At 36.1% G+C, this 20,864-nt stretch overlaps 2 protein-coding genes across 2 annotated transcripts; one reads left to right on the plus strand and one right to left on the minus strand.

Moving 5' to 3' along the window:
• Positions 1 to 1,908: 1,908 nt before the first annotated feature.
• On the minus strand, positions 1,909 to 5,189 carry LOC137745341 (amino acid transporter ANT1). Its single transcript, XM_068485285.1, has 3 exons — positions 4,765 to 5,189; positions 3,236 to 3,883; positions 1,909 to 2,454 (listed from the first exon to the last, which is right to left on the minus strand). Exons 1-3 carry the CDS (start codon positions 4,975 to 4,977, stop codon positions 2,047 to 2,049), a joined length of 1,269 nt encoding a protein of 422 aa, XP_068341386.1. The 5' UTR covers positions 4,978 to 5,189; the 3' UTR covers positions 1,909 to 2,046.
• Positions 5,190 to 8,971: 3,782 nt separating this feature from the next.
• LOC137744082 (probable E3 ubiquitin-protein ligase BAH1-like) lies at positions 8,972 to 12,212 on the plus strand. The gene is made up of 6 exons (XM_068483944.1): positions 8,972 to 9,328; positions 10,223 to 10,467; positions 10,577 to 10,825; positions 10,907 to 11,044; positions 11,647 to 11,705; positions 11,786 to 12,212. Exons 1-6 carry the CDS (start codon positions 9,121 to 9,123, stop codon positions 11,886 to 11,888), a joined length of 1,002 nt encoding a protein of 333 aa, XP_068340045.1. The 5' UTR covers positions 8,972 to 9,120; the 3' UTR covers positions 11,889 to 12,212.
• Positions 12,213 to 20,864: the final 8,652 nt, after the last annotated feature.

A 20,864-nucleotide genomic window follows, 5' to 3' on the forward strand; every position in this document is an offset into this window, starting at 1 on the left:
TGAAATCATTGTTTATACTACCCAACTTTTGTAGATGAAGATATGTCCTATTTTCGGTCCACTTGGTTATTCTTGGATATTTCAAAAATTAAACCAAACTTTGTTTTTTTTTTTTCATTTTAATATTAATCATTAAAATGTTTTACAAATGACTTGTAGCTGAGTTGATTAACGATTCAGGTCACCTAATTGGTATCAATGTGGTATTGGGCGACCACTCTTCAATGCCTAAATCAAATATTTTAAAACAAATATCTAACGGTAAAAACACCTAACATATGGGTCTGTTTGGTATCCTGTTAACAAAAAATTCATCATTTCTCAAAACATTTCTTAATAACATCTTTTGGAAACAATTTTCTTTAAGACTAAAAAACTTATTTGGTATGAGATGTAAAATTATTTTTAATCTTAAAACTTAAACTGAACAAAGAGATTCAAAGAGAGGAAGAAAGAGGAAAGTGAAGGAAGGAAAGAAAGAGAGGATCGGAGGAGAGAAAAAGAAGAAGATGATCGAAGAAGATAGAGAGAATGAAGGGAGCGGAATGGAGGAGAGAGAAGGAGAGAGAAGAAGAGAGAGAGAGAGAGATGGATTCGGAGTGAGAGGGGAGGAGAGAGAAAAATAGAAAGAAGTGGTTTAAGTTTTGAAACTCTAAAAACTCATTTTTAGTGTTTTTAGATATTAGGTTTTTTTTTATAAAAAAAAATTAGTCTTGAGTTCAAATTTTAAAAATAATCTTACCAAATAAGTTTTTAAAGCTTAAAACTTGAAAAGTGTTTTTTAGCTTAAAAAGTTGAAGTTAAATAGAGTACCAAACAGGTCGTAACTACTCTGGTGAACTGTAAAAATTCTCATCCAATACTGAAAATGAATAAAAAGTAAAAACTTACAAGAGATGAGTTAAGTTAAATGAGGAAGAGATCCCCTCTGGATCTCTCCCACCAAGTTCTAGGGATTCGGAGATCTGGATCCTTGAAATTTGATCTAATGGCTACAAACAGGGGGCCCCTAAAAAAGTGATAATAATTGTAGCCGTTTGATCAAATTTTAAAGATCCGGGTCCCTAAAAAGTGATGGGTGAGATATGGAAAGGATCTCTTCGAGGATGAAAGTACAAAAAGGTTGACAAACGGGTGAAGTTTATTTATCTTTTTGTGTCCTCTGTTAAGTTGGTATTATTTTGATCTGTTGGGCTCGGATGCGCGGCTAAGCGGCGTTATTACTTGCAAACTTGGGAGGAGGTGCATTCTGCACTCAACAAATATCCACAAGGGCCCGTTTAAATTTTCGCCTCGGACCTTAGAACCGACACTGATGTTTCGTAACAAGATTGAAGTTACATACAGAGATTTGGGTGTTGACTACCTGAGTCCACATTTAAGTTATACATTTGAACAAAAGCCATAGGATTCTGTTAAATTAAATGATATAACGATTCTTATTCAAATGTGTAACTTAAATGTGCGTTGGAGAAAACCTAGTTGACTGCCGAAGCAATCGGCAATTATGCTACAGAGGTCAGGTGTGCCCCCATCTGTTTACTGGATGGGCCTTAGAATCAAGCAACAGTGATCCATTCTTTGTGGTTAATGCGAGGACTTATTCTGCTGGAACTTGTTGCTTGATCTATAATTCCATTTTCGTTATCAGATTTTGATCAATAACGCAAAGAGTTTGCATCTCAGTTGGTTACGGGTATTTATCCTTGCACCCGAGATTCAGAATTTGAATCCCCTCTTTCCAACTACCTCGCGTGAGAAAAGAAAGAAAAAAATTAGCGTCAATGACAGCAGATACAGATTACAGTTATTCTGCTTACGGGTATTTATCCTTACACCCGAGATTCAGAGTTTGATTACGGGTATTTATCCTTGCACCCGAGGTTCAGATTTCGGATTTCTGCATCATTGGACTGAAGAATTTTATACACTGGTGGTACATCGAATGTTGGAATCCAGATACAGATTACAGTTCTTCTGCTTCCCCATTGTACAGTTTGTATTCATATATCTCTTACTTGTAAAGTACTAATTACAACAAGCGATTCAAACGCCAACTACGGCATTGTAAACGCCGTATGCGGCAAAAAGCATTCCGCAGAATAATATGCAACAATCCAAGGTTCTTTGCCACAATTTTAGGGAAGAACCCAACAATGCCAAGTGAAATGAAGCCGGTAGAACAAATGAGATCAGTGCACATACGGTACTTCCCACGAGTGACGCAAATACTGCAAACCCTGGAACGCACGAGGCCAAGACCGCCAATACGATCACCACTATTGCTCGACTCACGTATACTGCATACCTTCCTAGCGGCGTCGTCGAATAATCGTCATTGTCATCATGAGCTTTCTGAAACCATTTTCCTTTTACTAACTTTCCTTCTATGATCTCGTTTATTGGGTGTAGCATGATTGGGAAGGTAAATATTAGCCCCAAGCACAAACCAATCTGTTGTCAGTCAGCACAATGATCAGCGAATATATCCTTCTACAGTTTTTCGAGGTATAACTGAAAGGAAAGACATTCCTGCATCGATCTAGTCATATGTCATGATTACTAGTTAAACGCCCATACATCTTATCAAGAGAAACTCAATACATTGGAAGTTATAACCCATCAAGCAACCATGAAACCGTATTTTCCACCAAGGATTCGACACGATATATAGTCAAAGTACATTGTCACCAAGTCTCAATTCAGCTATTAGGTCTCATATATGATTTCTAAATCACGATATTATTGCTTACTTATTAGAGAAAGAAAACAAAAGGACTCCACAACCTCTCATATCAGATTACATAACAAGTACTTCCCTTGTACTTAAAGATACATCCTACATGTATTAATTTATTTTTATTTCAATATCAAATACTTTTTAGAATGGAAATTATAAGCAAACGAAAAGACCGTGATGAAAATGAAGTATTGAACCCAAGTGTGGGACGAATACAACGATATATAGCTTGGCAGTGAAACTATTAATTAAGCTTCTAGGAAGCAAACAAGTGATTTGTTGTCATCATATTTATTAACAATAGCAAGGACTTTTCTAGAGTTAGTTTAAGTTCATCTTCTTGCCAAAAACATTTATGAGCGAATCAAATGATAAGTTTGTTCCTTTTCATTTTTGTATCGAAAATTCAAGACAATGAAAGTAAGCAAGTGCATGTAAAAGTTGAAAGAATGATAAGCGTTGACTAGTATAACATGGAAGGTTGGAGTACATTACCTGAACCACCATGGCAGACCAATTGTGAGGGAGATTGAGAGTGACAATTTCGAGGGTTTGATCACCATAAGCCATGTAACCGGCGAATCCGAATAAACAATAGACAAGGGTTATCCCTGTGAAAGCCTGAGCAAGCAACCTTGGGAATGTACTTTTATCCCGCATAGAACCTTCCAGTGCTAATGTCATTCCAAACCCCTCAAAACAGAACACCGCCATGCCTCCTGCAAATGGCAACCCTCCTATACTTGATGTGATCGCTGTCCTATCCCTAAAAGAAAACTCGCCCTCCACTGCCTGCTGTATGTCTTCTTTCACCACAAACGCCATAGCCAACACATTGCATACTGACGCAAAGACACTGAAGGGTGCTAAAGCTGATAGACTGCCTATCCAAGACAACCCAATTTCAACTGGAACTAATAAAAATATACAGGAAGCAACTGAGAAACCGTGGCCATTCAACATCGACGAAAGGTTTTGTCCAATAAATACAAGGTACGCCACGGAACCTCCACATTGGGCAATCAGAATCAAGGATTCGGTTATATAACGACCTGTTCTTCCCATGCATCCATGCCCCAAATCACCATAAGTTTTTTTACCTGATGAATTTTCTTCTGATGCCAACTTATCCCTACATTGCACCTATTCATTTTCACGACATCACAACATAAGAGTTTAAATTCAAACTTTGCCTCATCCCCAACATTAAAATAACCAAAAATCAAATTACGGCATCATAGAGATGTGAATCAAGAAAAGAAAAAAGAATTCTACTTTACTCTAAGGAATCGTTCAATTCCGTTACAATTAGCAGGTTACATTGCAATTTGAACGATTGATCAGGTGATGATTGTTCAAATGTGTGGTTCAAAAGAATAATGTTGTACTCTAGCAGCATAACATGTCACATCTAACAACATAGCACGTCGCATAGTCTAAAGTAATGTCCAAATGAACTAGTTAATAGCACGGATAAAACACTGTCGAACAACATAACATATCGAATCGTCAAACGCTTGTTTGGGATTGCTTCTTGAAGAGCTAAAAGCACTTTTTGGCAATCAGAAGTGCTTCTAACTGCGGTTAACATATAAGTTCAGAAGTGTTTATGGATCTTAGAAGTGCCTTGTGAAAAATGCTTCTTCAAGGAGGAGCACTTGGATTTTTAATATAGACTTGAATGTCTCTAATGAAAGTGCTTGTAGCAGAAACGCTTATAAACATAAGTGCTTCCTATGGAAGCTGTTCTAAATTAATGTTAAAACAATCTAACAATAAACGATCACGCAATATAACATGTTAAACGATCATCTAACAACATAACATGCCATGTAGTCGAGCAAAATACCATATTGATTAGTGTAACATAGCAAATAATCACACAAACATAACATTGCACACGTATTAACTAAAACCAAACGAATATCTTGAGTCAGGATTTGTATAAGTATACTTTATAATTATATAATTTCTTATAAATTCTAAAAAACGGAGGGAAGAGAAGGGAATTGAGGAAAACTGACAAGGAGGAGCATGCAGTAGTAGGTGGAGAGGCCAGCAACCATGACCCCAAGAGAGCCAGCGAGCCAACCGGCGATTCTCAAAGCGAAGGGGAGGCCCAAAACGCCAGTGCCGACAACCGAAACAATAATATTTCCGAGCGTCTGCGCCGTCGAAGCCCCAGCCGGCCTGTCCAGCAGAGGAACCCCCTTGCTTTCTACCCCTCCACCTTCCATTGTTTCTCACTGTGAGCGCGAGAGAGAGGGGGGGACTAATAATTATGGAAGAGTAGATATTAATAAAATTGGGATTGGTGATAAGGGATGAACGGTATTAAACAGGATCTTCTCCGGATCTTTTGACGAGGATTTTGAAGATCGGTAAATCTGGTGCTTGTCAAAGTAATTTTTTATTTAATTTTAAATAAAAATACTTAAAATAATTTATGATATTACGATATACAATAAACAAACAGAAATAATGAATCTTCAAGATCCTCGCAAAAAGAATGCAACGAAGATCCGAATTCGAACAATAGGGGATCTGGTTGCCTTTGTTTGGTCAATTTTCCATTTGATGGGGTTCTTCTTCTTCTTCTTCTTCGCTTGTCTTAAGTTTGAAAGCACAATCTGGAAGTGGGGATGGGTGTGAATCCAATCGGAAGTGCACTCAAAGCTCTCCAATGGCTCTCCTGAGACACAGACGTATGTGGGTGGGAGATTCTGTAATATGTACGTGTGTCGGATTCTTTGGCATGCCACGTGCTTGTCTTCCCTGTCACGTCATACAGCTAGATTTTTGTAGCTGATTTGTTTGTTTCTTTGAGTAAAAGATTCCAACCTCTAGAGTTGTTTTACACATACTTTATGAGAAATATAATTTTTATTAATATTGTAACCCAAATTTTTTTATGGAAGAAGTTATTTGTTTTGACGGAATTGGCAGACAGCTGAAAAACAAAAGTTGACAGTAAGGAAGGAGAAGGAAAGAGGGAAAATAACTTTAGAGGGCAGTGATAAAATGACATGACTAAGAAATTCAGAAGAAAAAAATTTGTTCGTGTAAAATTATTTATTAATATGTAATATAGATAATGATTTCTTTCATAGGACAAAAATATATTTATTTTTATGTGTTTGAAATAAAAATGATCAATTTTCAAATTTAGTTATTGAATCGTCAAGATCTAATCAGTTATTGAGTTTCTTTCTTATGTATTCAGTATCTATTATTTGAATATTGACGATAAATATTTTATTGATATATCGTTGATATTTAATTTCAATTCTTCAACAATAATAAAGTATTATCTTATTAAACGGGGTTTGTTATACGACTTGTCGAAAGTTACTGTGCTCGATTTTGCGCCAAATCCGACAATTAAAATTTTGATTTTTAATCTTTTCCTTTTCTCAACATAAGCAATGTGGGTGAAGAAAGTAAGTTGGGTGTAGAAAAATATTAGATGAGTTCAAATAAAATTTCCCTTGTTTATATAGTTTCTTTTTTCATTTATACAACAATATTGGAGAGTCTAGATTTTAACTAAGTCGTACAATGTGTTAGTTATAATTAGATATCTAAATACCACTCTAACATAAAAGTAAACAACATGCTACCCATCACCGTCAAATCGTGAGCATCGCCACCACATTATGTTCTCGCACAAAAAATATCGTCATTGAATGATAAGAAACATACGATTTGATAGATCCACCAATGTCTATAATCTAAGAGCAAGTCCACCTTTAAAAAAATAAGCAAGCACCCAGCCTATTTAATTCACTCAGTGAATAATGATAGACCTCAATGAATAGTAATAGGCCAAATGCATCACCCCTCTTAACAAAAAATAGCTTAGTCAATTTTATTAAAATATTATTATTTTTTATTATAAAATAATAAAACAAAAATTTATTTTTAATGTTTTTTTTGGTAAATTTTACTTTTAATGTTCATCACCGGATTCCCAACTCTACCATCAAAATTCCACCACCATACACACACTTCCCAAAATCTAAACCCAGTTGAATTCAACCCCAAATTTCCCAAACCCCTCTCCAAGTTTTCATTTTTTTCACCCAAAAATCCATGTTTCGATCCTAATTTTCCCTCGTTTTGCTTTCATTTTCCCGAAAAATTCCTCACGTCCCCAATGGTCGCGACGCTCAGATCGAAGCCCTCCAATGACCACAAGATACGCTGCTATTTTTCCGATGTGGGACAATCGGGTCCTAACATTTCTCCGTTGAAAAACTCTAAAACATGATAATATATCAGAATTCAGAAGCAAAGTGTAGGGAGACATTATGATTATTGAGCTAGTATTGAATAATGGATGCAAAATTTAAACTTTTGGTGCAGAATTGAAATTAAGCATCCCAAAAAACCAAACCAAATCTACTTTACACTATAGTTTGGATTTGGATTAGGATTAGTTTCTACCGCTTAACTCCTAATTGCTGAAATGATCAGTTTTTGGCTATGTCTTCCTATTCTCATCGCTACGTTGTCAATCTTTGATCGCTATGTCATCCATATTCCGTCCATATCTCGTCGATATTTAATTTTGATCGATTCAGCAATTGGGATTTGACGATTTCTGATCGTTTTCGCCAATTTCCCTTCAGTTTCAAGTAAATCCATGAATCCCCAGAACCCAAGCATTCCCAGAAGCTAATGAAGCAAAGAATCACACTTGCACAAGCAAAGATTATAACGTGAAGAAAAGAGGGAAATTCAGAAACGGAACAAGAAAACCCAAATGAGGAAATTTACCAGTGGAGAAAGCCGGAGGAGGAGGAGGCGTGATGGGTCTGATGGGTCGGCGGTTGTTGCTTTGCTTCTCGGCGGTGGATCTCTGAATCTTAGATCGAACCGGGTTTGGGTCGGGTCGGGTCGGGTCGGGTAGGCTGGGCGGGTGGGTCTGAGTTTCCGTGGGGTTCGCAGCTGCTGAAGCCTGAATCTTTTAGTTTAGGGGAATAGAGTCTGTGGATCCTCCGCCGACCGCCGTCGAGTTGATTGGAGCAGGACTGATCATGTGCCCAAAAACCAAGCGCGCACGGACGAACTTCAATTGTCAATTCAACAGTAATTTAAAATTTACCCCACATATATCTTTTTGGTTAAAATTTACCCCAAATATTTTATTCCTCTTCCTCGATTGAGTCAAAATTCTAAAGTATAACTTTTCTGTTTTTCAGAAAAGTGGGTCGAAAAAGGGTTAATCACAAACTTACCCCAGGATTCCATGAACTTCATGGGTTGCACCACTATAGTTTTTGTTTTTTCACTGGGGTCGCAAATTGGTTTATTGGGTACTGCCCGAATATGGCCAATTTAAAACCAGTCCAAAACGGCACGACACGGATTTTAGTGTGCGGATGAATCTTAATAAGCTACATTTTAAAGTATGTTAGAAATTTACAGCGACATTTTAAAGTTCTGCACTTTGAAATTAGTTATATATTTATTTTTTTTACTAATATGTCATAAAATTGTATGTCTCTACTTGTATTATAAGACGTGAATTAATATAATATTTTTAAAAGAAATTAATACACCATTTAAAAAGTATTTCGGATATACTTAAAAAGATCTTCAAAGAAATTATTTGGTGGTTTTGTCGTGACCAAAGTAACTTAGTAAATATGCAAAAGTTGACCCCAAAAAAATGCAAGCAACATTTAGGGAGGTTGAATTTCTTCAAACCATCAGATGACTAGTGCTATTCACACACTCTTGATATCCACACATTTCATTTTACTTCTCACACATCTTTTTAATTTTTGATTGTCAGATATGATGAATTGAAGAAGATCAACGGACATAAATTATCAAGAGTGTGTGAGAAGTAAAATGGGATGTGTGGATAGCACACCCCTTCGGATTTGAATCCTCTCCTGAGCTAATGGAGAGGATACTCCTGACCCATCATCGTGGACTGTTGGATTTTTATCCAACAGCTACAATTATTATAACTTTAAAAGGACCTTTTATTTGTAACCGTTGGATAAAAATTTAACGACCTATGATGATAGATCAGGAAGATATCTCGATTAGCTCAGGAGGATCCCATCCCTTCTAAATAATCCCCTAAAAAAGCGCGGGTCTTTTCCGGTTTAAACTCGCTTCGACTTCCGCGTGCTTCGTCGCCACCACTCAATTTCCTTTATAAACCGCCGTTCGTTTCCCGAGAAAATTGAGAAGGAAAAGAGAATCGAGCCTTCGGAGCTCGGTTCGGAAAACCTTCTCCCGCCACCACCTCCTCCTTCTCCTCACTCTCACCTCACGCCAAATCGTTCAAATTTTCATTTTCCTCCGTCTAATTGTAGGGTTTCAGAAGCCGGACTGATTTTAATTTGATTAATTGGGAAAATATGAAATTTGGAGACACTTACACCGAGTTTTTGCACAAGGAAAATATACGATTGTTGGAGAATTGCTCGCATGTCGAGTACAAGCGGCTGAAGAATGTCCTCAAGACTTGTCAGAATTGTAAGGCCTTGCACGAATCTTCAGCTACGGAAGGACAAGAAGGTGCTTCTAACCAAAATCAGCAATTGTGCCAATGCCAATCTTGCCCTTGTAAGAATTGATTACCCAATAATTTGATTTCATTTATAGGAAAACTAATGAAAATAGTTTGAAAACTTTTAGTTTTAATTAAAGGGGCAAAAATGTGTTGTAAGTGAATAATGCATGAGTAATTGTTAGAGGAAAAATGTCATTTTCGTTAGAAGTGAACAGGGAGTGTTTTGTTAAAACTCGCTTAATTTAGTTTGCCTATTTTCATTTGGGTTTCTGGTTCTTTTTGAATTAAGCTCGTTAGCAATTGGGTTTTTGTTTAATTACTGTATGGTTCGATTAGGGAGTTTTTGCAAATTTAGAACTATTTGGTTGTGTTTAAATCCTGCTAGGGAAACATGGGTTTTGATTTTCGAATCGTCAAGGTTGCAGGGTTTAATATTGAGATTTACCCAATTGCTTTTGTCCAGGTATCTACATTCTGCTCAAAGGATTTGAAAAAATCATGGGCATAAACCATGTTGTTTTAGTATTTTAGCCCTTTTCAGGTATATTTAAATAACGAAAGGACCTTTTTAGAACTTTCTTAACGAATATGAGATGTTGCCACAACTGTGCTTTCCTACTTTTCTTGTTTCTTAAAAAGGATGTCGATATTTGGGAATTTTTAAAGTAGTGAGATATCATGACTAACATGTTTCTGTGGAATAAGTTTTCTTTATAAATGGTTCACATAGCTGCAAACAATGAGCATTACAATTTGGTGGTTATCTAGGATTTAAAAGTTCGTTTGTTTGGATTCTTTTAGAGTGACAATTAATCAGTAGTTAGACGTTTGAGGCCTATTTTGTAAGAGATTTGTTATTTTTTTTTCGGTGTTAGTATTGTTGCTTACTTTTTAAGTTCATAACTAATGTTCGTAGTCTCATCAACTCTCATTTTTCTATATTGTAGTGTGCGACCAGGCATTTTTCACGGAATTAATGAAGGAGGTTTCAGAAATAGATCTATGCTTTAGTTTGAGAGTCAGACATCTCCTTCATCTCCATGTTGCTACCGGAGTGCAGAGATGCTTTCTGCGGTTCCGTCAGTGTTTCATGAATGATCAACAAGCCATGGTAGAAAAAGGGCGGATGTTGATTGAGTATGTTACGATGAACGCAATTGCTATCAGAAAAATCCTTAAGAAATATGATAAAGTTATGCACGACTGGTCAATTTTATTTTATTTTATTTTTTTAATTTGCTAACTTGGTTCATGGTGTTGTGTACCTAACAGTGTTCCTTTGTTTTAATCTTATACTACAGATACATAGCTCCGAAAATGGCAAGCTTTTCAAATCCAAGATGCGGGCAGAACATATTGAGATTTTGCAATCACCTTGGCTTATAGAATTGGGTGCATTTTATTTGAATCTTGATGTATTGGATGGTGACGAGCTTAATAATGTTTCTGGTCGCTTTTCCTGTGATCTCTCGGCGACACCACCTACAATGACATTGATGCTTCCTGACTCCTTAAAGATGGAATATGATCTAACTTGTGCTGTATGCCTGGTAAGGTCCTTTCACTTGCATTCTGAAAGAGAAATTGGCATTTGTACATAAATGTTCTGATGTGTATTTGATGATTTGCAGGAATCTGTTTTCAATCCCTATGCTTTGAGCTGCGGCCACCTGTTCTGCAAGTCTTGTGCGTGCGCAGCTGCTTCTGTGTTTATCTTCCAAGGCCCTAAATCTGCAGCCCCGGATGCAAAGTGCCCGATATGCAGAGAGGTAGATACCTAGTTTTTGAAGAAAATGGTTATAATCATTTGTAGTCCAACAACCTTTAACTTGTTAATTTTCCGAACCATACAATACAACTTACAAGTGCTATTGAGCGAAAAGTATGAATCATATTCAGAAATGTGATCACAATGCTGGCAAGATCTAGTGGCCCTAGTCCTTGAATAGTGTTCATCTTGATCATCAAATTCTTTTCTGATGTCGTAGTCTCCACTTAGTAGTATATCTTTAGTAAAGGGTGCTTTTAAAAACATGGTTTATAACATAATGCTAAGACTATTGAAGTTCTATCAAATTATATTTTCCAACTTGGCATTTGGGAGGGAACTCTGTCCTTCGGATTCTCATCTTTCACTGGCAGAATCCACTCCAGCCCTAGGGATTATATGTGTGTGAAATTTTTAATAAGTACCAGATGACTTTGATTGCGTTGGACGGGATTCTCACTTAATTTTGATGTTTGGCTTTTCTTCAACTGTAGTTCTCGTTTCCCAAACTTCATCCTCTGCTTATTTAAAATTTGAAAGAAAAGATTGACATTTCGTATCATATATTGTTTGATCTTAAGTTCGTATCCTCCTCGAATGCAGGCTGGAGTGTATGCAAAAGCAGTGCACATGTTGGAACTAGACCTGCTCCTGAAAACAAGGTGAGAAATTTGAAAACCTTCAATAGTTCTTAACTTTTGATGAAAGAGCTACCCTTTTCTGACTCCTAAAACCCTACCAGGTGCACCAACCATTGGAAAAAGAGGTATAACGCAGAACGCGCAGAGATACTGAAGCAAACTAAGGAGTTCTGGGATACGCAAGCAAAATATGCAGGGTTTTGATTGATCAATTGAGGGGGCACAGGGTCCATATCTATAATCACGTGAGGGAGACGGTGATATATCGCCGGGGACAGCCAAGAACCTCCTGTGATCTAGCAAATAAAGCGTTTAATGCTGCAAATTCATCGCATTGGAAAGATCATTGTTTGAAGCTGGTATATTTATATGTATTTGTGTTTGTATACCGGCATTTTTCTTTACTTTATTCATTGACACTTAGGCAAATTAGGTATTAATTATCGTACATAAACATTGTTTTTCCAATTAAAATTGTATGGCTCGTGAGCCTCCTTTTTTTTTTTGGTAAATTTTACATTCTTGATTTCTGCAGAACTTTTTTTTTTGGGTAAAGTTTAAGAGTGTATATGTAAAAGAAAGCGAAAAAAAGGTTACATTCTGTTTGATGAGTTAACATTAGTTTGGTGATGTATGAGACTATTTGGTGTCTCACGCAAGAAATTCCATTAAAATAAAATAACAATAATATTAAGCAAAAAAAAAAAATAAATAAAAGAACTAATTTAACATTTAAAATGCTTTTTTTATTACAAATTATATTCAATTTTGATGTGTAAAAACCACATTTACATATCATTTTTATTAGGACATTATAGTTATTAATAAAAATGTAAGTAATTCTTGAAAAAGCAGTTGAAGTGCTTCCTCAAAGAAGTACACGATTAGAGTTTCTTACAACCTATAAGCACTAATTGGAGTTTCTTCAATATCTGGTATTGAAATTTTTATTATAGGGAGAGAAAGAAAAAAAAAAGTGAGAGAGGAGGGTATTTGTCTTTACTTTCTACGTGAGATAAATTTCAAAAATTTCGTTTGCCAAAAAAAAAAAAATTCAAAAATTTCTTAAAAATGAAGAATGCATAAGTTCCAATGTCTCGATTTCACACTTTCCTAATATTGCCTGTATTATATATATATGTATGTATGTATGTATGTATGTATGTATGTATATATGCATATCTATATGTATGTGTGTGTGTGTGTGTGTATGCATATCTATATGTATGTATATATAAGCTTATATAATAATTCTTTCTGTTTTCATAGAAGCTTATATAATAATTCTTTCTGTTTTCGAATTATGTTATTTGTTGTACTAGTAATTCCTTTTGTTAACTCTATTAACTTTTCCGTTAAGTTAAGGAATAAAATAGAAGTTTCATTAAAAAAATAAGAAAATGATTTTTTTTTTTTTAAAGAAAGACTTGACTCCTCAAAATTGACGAGGAACTCCTTCTTCAAATACCTCGTGATCTATTTATAGAATTTCGTACTTATATTCGAAGTTTTTCAAGGATTGACTAAAGGATCTTAGTTTTAATTAAATTTTTGTAGAGATGATCTTTACATAATGAATTATAATATGAACGGTTCCGATTCTAACCACGAAATTCTATGAACAGGTCTCTCCTTAACCTTAAAGAGCCAAGCTCTTCTTTTTTTATTTTTTTATAAATAAATCCGATTTTTTTGTATGAATAGACCACTATACCCTTATATTTAATGGAAAATATAGATTTGACGAAATGAGCACTCATGCAACGCATAATTAATTTAAAGGACACAAGAAAGTAATATAAGAGTTTAGGAACGAAAACTAAATATGATATAAAGTTCACGAACCTTCGCTATTACACATCAAAAAAAAAAAAAAAAAAAGATTTTTACACAATTTTCACGTACTCTTGTTATAATTTCTAACCATAGATGAAATATAATCTTTATATATAAATCCAACAACCTCTTTTAGGATCACAAGCTTCACCAAATTTTTTGGGAAAAAAAATGCTCCCAAAACAAAATATTTCAAAAGCAGCCCAACATAATGCACCAAATCATGTAAGGGTTTTTTCATCATTTCAATAATGTTTTTTTTAATAATTAATTTTTTTTTATAATTTTTTTTTCTTTTTTTTAATTAGTACCTCATAATAGGCTAACAATAATGTGATTCAATCATTTATTCATTAAATATTATTTTCTCTATTTTTAAACACGTTCAAAACATCTTAAAAGCCGTATAATGCCGGTTATGAAAAAGATCTTTCGCACGAGCATAATAATGTGATTAAACTAGTTGTCAAATGATTATTTTTTTTTTTTTAACAAATGATATTATCAACACTAGGACCCCGAATCGAGCCGTGTTGGCCGTGTTGGCACCCCGACCTGGAATGTCCACTAGGACATCGAATCGAGCCACCCTGACCTGGAATGTCCACTAGGACCCTGAATCGAGCTGTGTTGGCCGACACTTGGAAGGTGACGAAGCCATAAGTGCGATAATGTATAAAATGTGAATAAATTGAAATCTAAAAGTGGTTAAGTACACGAGTGTGCGGTAAGCGGGTCTGGACCCATTTCACGCGTGATATAGAGCATAAGTATAGTACAGTGAGGTAAGATAATTATTATACCATCATAAGAAGACATCTGTACTGAAAAGTGCCACGAATCCTCGTCGATATGGAACTCTGTTGCTAGAACCTGGATGGGTACAAAAATAGAAAAATGTGAGTGAGTGAAACAAAACTTTTCAAACCAACTTCAATTACCAAGGGCAGTAACCCCTCGCCGTAACACATGTATATTTCCCAGAAAATAGAATACATATCTATCTCAATCCCATACACGGCATAACATAGTCCACATGAATATCATGCCATAGATCTCAATAAACATATATATCTCATCAACATGTTAGCCGGAGTTACCTCACGTGGCTTGTACAGCTGAGTCAATATCTCATCAATCAATGCTAGCATATAAGTCGAAGTCACCTATAGTGACCTGTACGACTTATCCATATTTCATCACATATCTCATCAATCATTGCTAGCATATAAGTCGGAGTCACCTATAATAACATGTACGACTTAATTCATATCTCATCATATATCTCATTAATCATTGTTAGCATATAAGTCGGAGTCACCTATAGTGACATGTACGACTTATTCACATCTCATCACATATCCAAGTAACATGTCAGCCGGATCCATCTCTTGTGGCTTGTACGACTGAACCCATAGCTCATCACATATCCCTGCACACGAGTCAGAACCACTTATAGTGGTTTGTATGACAGGACTGGGTGTAAATAAATACGCTCAAGTGCTACGATCACGTGAAGACTGTGCGAATAATCGCGGGTCACCTACGAGTCGGAACCACCTATAGTGGTCTGTATGACATGACTGTGCACCTACCTTGGATCCAAGGTACAGGAAGTGAACATCACGTGAAGGACTGTGCCTTGGCCATGGGCGGAAGCACTAACACCGGGGTGCAAGGTTATAAGATCTAACTACATCTATTGTAACATATACAACTCATGGGCAACCTGTACGACAGTGTCGGAGTTACCTATTATTGGAACTTGTATGACAAGGTCGGAGTTGCCTAAAACTTACATGTAGTCATGCCATAACTCCATCATTTCAATTAATACCATAAACTCACCTGAACTTACCTGTGCGTCTTGCGTTCACCTTTACACTTTAGAGCGTTCACTTTTAATTATGTGCAAGTAGCATACATATGGATATATCAGAATGTAAATATGAAATTCAACCATATCATAATATTTCCAAATATATAAACATATATACAAATGGCATAATATGCGTAAGCTATAACACCCCACTCCCAAACTATTTACCTTCGGAAATAATTATCGGTGATAAGCCCAACTAAACACTGATTAAATTAACTATCCTTCCTAACTATTTTTCACTTCAATATTACGATTCTTCACATAACCAACATTTAACCACCAATAAATAAGGTTAAATCTCACATTTTCCATCAATCTCCTTCACATTGCTCAATTCCCCAAACAAGGCTATTGTCTTAATTATTTAGTCTTATTTATTGTATGGCTGCATCTAACATCTCGTTAGACTGCCTACGTACCCTAAACAGGGATCAAGCCATTCGTAGTTCACAATATCAACAATAACATAAGTAATCACTAGATGCATATTCTAAAACATAAAGCATATATACTTGTATAGAAAACCAAAAACCCACTCACTTGGAGTCCACGATATGATTCTCTAGCACATACATCGAGGTGTCCCGAATGATTGGCGCATGTGACCAATTATTGAATCACATCTCAGAACTCTTATCAATAGAATACGTAATTTCTTACAAAACACATCCTCAAGGGCATTCTAATATAGTTTGAGACTAACTGACCACAAGTCAACTGTCGATTAAAGATCGACAGTAGGGTCTACAACCCTGTATAACTCGATCTGGAAGATCTGCATATCATATTTCCAAATCCGCAACTTCCAAAGATCCACATTTTGCTTCTAGAATAACATATTAAAATTTCATTACGATCCAACAGTCCGATCTCTGCCAATTGCCCAAAACCAAGTGGCGGTTAACATTTATGTTCCAATTCGGGAAGATCTGTACATTGGATTCCCAATCCGTAAGTTTCTATGGTCTTCAAATATTACATACTATAACGTAACAAAGTTTGGTGACGATCCAATGGTCGGATCTTCGATTCGTATAAATACCTATTAACGTATCGTAATGAATTTAGGTCCAAACGATCAACCTACGTTATACAATCACCAAAATTGAACTCAAGGCATCTAATTTAGTTTAAGAATAACATCGACGGTCCTGTGGCCATGCGCCGCTGTATGCACCGCCGCGAGTGGTGTTCAGCCGCCTTGACTTGCCGGAAAATCCAACTATTTCCAAAAATTACCAAAATTTACAGGAATGAAGATCTTAATTAGTAGAGTAACTTTCATACTTGTGACCAAGGCCAATTAGGCTAGGAAAAGCTTCAATTTTGTTAAAACCCGTCGCCTATACTTGGGTGTGTTCGATTCGACCTCCGAACTTGCTTCGACGCCTTAACCACTATCTGGGCTTTGTTCCTGGGTTCTAGGGAAGTGTTTTGGTAGTGGTAATTGAAGGAGATTGATTCACAATTAGTGAATCCCGAGCAATGTTTCACAGCACCCACTGCCGGTTTTTAGAACAAGTTACCACCAAATTCCTACTAATTTTGGGTGAAAATGGAAGAAGGGGGCCAATGGATGATTTACAGGTGAAGAATGGGTGAATTTCGTCAGATTACTTGGGGGAAATTACCCGGAATTAGAACCGAGTCAAAATCGATTTTGGTCGTGGGCGTGGGTGTGGCTAACGGGAAGAGGGAAATCCCCTCTCTTGATTGGTTGTCCACCTTTTCCTGTAATTGGTCATTTCCCCTTTTGTCTGATTGGCCCACTCATTCCTCCCTAATTTTCTAATTGGCTACACTTCCCACATGGTGGAATTTAATTTTCCTTTAAATCTAAAGTTTAGTGAAACACTTTCTAATGTCTATAATTATACCATTATAATCCGGACTCGCAAACGGATTTCGCATATGCGTCCGTAGCTTCGAAATCTAATCGAAAACATTAATTGTGACTTCGAACGGTCAACGAAAGTCAAACATCCTCACCTCAAAGGGTATTTTCGTAAAATCGCGTATTAAAATTATAAATTCATCATTTTTAGGGACGGGATGTTACAGAGAGGGTGTGTCACGCCCCCGGCCCAAAAATATTAATTTCGGGAAATGATATTGGTGACAGCCCAAAAACTTTGCTTTATTTTGTAGAATTTTAAATTACGATTCTTTATTTAAATTCCTTAACTACCTCTCAATAAATATAAACATAAACATAATTAATTTATAAGGCATGTGCCTAGGTCTTTCTATTAAGTCAAAATTTACTTCTAATAACTCAACTTCTTAACATAAATTAATTCTTGATTATTTAATCTTACTTGTTTTATGGCTGCATCTAACATCTCGTTAGGACTGCCTACATACCCTAAACAGGGATCAAGCCATTCGTAGTTCACAATTCATTATTTACCAATTTCCAAATGTATTCTAGTAACCACCATATTCAACACTAACCTTCATAATCCAATTCATATCAAATGGTTGGTTACCAAATATAGATTTAGAATATCAAAATTTACATGAAAAATGGCAATGTTGGCTCCCTGACCGTGCACCGCCGCACCTGCCGTCGCCAGTGGCAGCCAGCCGTCCCGACTTGCCGGAAGATTCAACTATTTTTAAAAATTACAGAAATGAAAATCTCAAAGAGTAGAGCAAACTTTATACATGTGGCCAAGTCCAATTTGGCCTGGAAAGGTTCCAATTTGCCCCGAACCAGCCGGAACCCTTATAAATGAGTGGCCTCGAATTGTCACCTCTGGTGCTCCGCCGCCCCTACAGTTTGTTTGGGCTTTGTTTTAGGTCTCAAGGCAAGTCTATTCATGATGGTAATTGGAGGAAAACATTTCACAATTGATGGATTTCAGCCAAGGATACCCGCGGCACCCATGGTGGGTTTTCCACCAAATTTCAACTAAACTTTTCCTAATTTTGGGTGAATAGGGTAGAGGAGAGGTTAGGTAGGTATTTCCAAGTGAGGGATGGTAGAAATTCCGTCGTGGAACGTCGCAATTTGGTGCGCGGATTGCTGTCACGGGTCGGGTTGGGAATAACTCCCGTTTCCCCCCTTTTTACTACGAATGACTTGATCTCTGTTCAGGGTACGTAGGCAGTTTAAGGAGATGTTAGATGCAGCCATAAAATAAGTAAGATTAAATAATCAAGAATAATTTCTGTTAAGAAGTTGAGTTATTAGAAGTAAATTTTGACTTAATAGAAAGCCTAAGCACATGCCTTATAAATTAATTATGTTTATGTTTATGTTTATTGAGAGGGAGTTAAGGAATTTAAATAAAGAATCGTGATTTGAAATTCTGCGAAATAAAGCAAAGTTTTTGGGCCGTTACCAATATCATTTCCCGAAATTAATATTTTCGGCCTGGGGCGTGACAGGGTGGGCTTAACCTCATATTGGGCTAGCAATAATGTGATTCAAATTAGTTGTTTATTAAATATAAATTCAATAGAATGTAGATGAAAATTGAAAGACCGATTTAATTATGTGAATTTAGCTGCTTTGATTTGTGACATCCTACATCGCCTAGGGGAATGATCCTTATATGTATATTCTCATCCCTACTTAGCACGAGGTTTTTTGGGAGCTCACTGGCTTCGGGTTCCATTAGAACTCCGAAGTTAAGCGAGTAGCGCATGAGAGCAATCTCATGATGGGTGACCCACTGGGAAGTTCTCGTTTGAGTTCCCAGAAACAAAACCGTGAGGGCGTGGTCGGCGCCCAAAACGGACAATATTGTGCTACGGTGGTGGAGCAGGCCCGGGAAGTGGTCCCCCCTGGGCTGGGATGTGACAATGTGGTATCAGAGCCTAACCCTGGTCGCGTGTGTGCCGACAAAGACGTCGGGCCCCTAAGGGGGGTGGATTGTGACATCCCACATCGCCTAAGGGAGTGATCCTTATATGTATATTCTCATCCCTACCTAGCACGAGGCCTTTTGGGAGCTCACTGGCTTTGGGTTCCATCAGAACTCCAAAGTTAAGCGAGTAGTGCACGAGAGCAATCCCATGATGGGTGACCCACTAGGAAGTTCTCGTCTGAGTTCCCAAAAACAAAACCATGAGGGTGTGGTCGGGGTCCAAAGCGGACAATATCGTGCTATGGTGGTGGAACGGGCTCGGGAAGTGGTCCCCCCGAGCCGGGATGTGACAATTGATTGGTATGTGAGGGGTTTTTTTTAGCATGATCTAAGATTATTCATTTACTTCAAATATTTGACTTTTCTTTTGTCAATTCACATATATAAGTACATTTAAAATGTGTAAGTCGAGCGTAGCACACCGTGATTTAAAAATGCACAAAAATGTCCTCAAAACAAAAAATTCCAAAAGCAGCCCAAAATAATGCAAGGGTATTTTCATCACTTTAATAGTGTTTTTTAATAACTAATTCTTTTTGTACAGTTTTTTTTTAGTAGTATCTCACAATAAACTAGTAATAATGTGATTCAATTAGTTGTTCATTAAATATTAATTTTTCTATTTTTAAACATGTTCAAAATATCTTAAGAGGCGTATAATGCCGATTATAAAGAAAATCTTTCGCATGAGCATAATAATGTGATTAAATTGGTTGTCAAATAATTTTTTTTTTTAAACAAACGATATTATCTATACTGAGGGTGAGAGATGTGAGTTTAGCTTCATAATGAGTTAGCAATAATGTGATTCAATTAGTTGTTTATTAAATATTATTTTCTAAATTCTTGATGTAAATTCAATAGAATGTAGATGGAAATTGAAAGACCGATTTTAGTATGTGAATTCAGTTGCTTTGATTGGTTTGTGAGAGGTTTTTTCTAGCATAATAGCAGCCCAAAATAATGCAAGGGTATTTTCGTCATTTTAACCGTGTTTTTTAAATAATTAATTCTTTTTGTACAGTTTGTATTTTATTTTTATTTTTAGTACCTCACAATAGGCTAGCAATAATGTGATTCAATCAATTATTCATTAAATATTATTTTGTCTATTTTTAAGCACGTTCAAAATATTTTAAGAGGCGTGTAATGCCGGTTATAAAAAAGGTTTTTTGCACGTGCATAATAATGTGATTAACTTAGTTGTCAAATAATTGTTTTTTTTTAACAGACAATATTATCTACACTAAGGGGGAGAGGGAAGGGGGTGGGCTTAGGCTCACAATGTGCTAGCAATAATATGATTAAATCAATTGTCTATTAAATATTATTTTCTCTATTCTTAATGTAAATTCAATAAAATATAGATGGAAATTGAAAGTTCGAATTTATTATGTGAATTTAGCTGCTTTGGTTGGTTTCTAGGATGATCTAAGATTATTCATTTACTTAAAATATTTGACTTTCCTTTTATCAATTCATGCATATAGATACATTTAAAATGTGTAAGTCACGCGTAGCACGATGTGATTCCAAAAATCCTCCAAAATATATATATATATATATATATATATATATATATATATA

Source organism: Pyrus communis, chromosome 9 (assembly GCF_963583255.1).
Source record: "Pyrus communis chromosome 9, drPyrComm1.1, whole genome shotgun sequence".
Lineage (NCBI taxonomy): Eukaryota > Viridiplantae > Streptophyta > Magnoliopsida > Rosales > Rosaceae > Pyrus > Pyrus communis.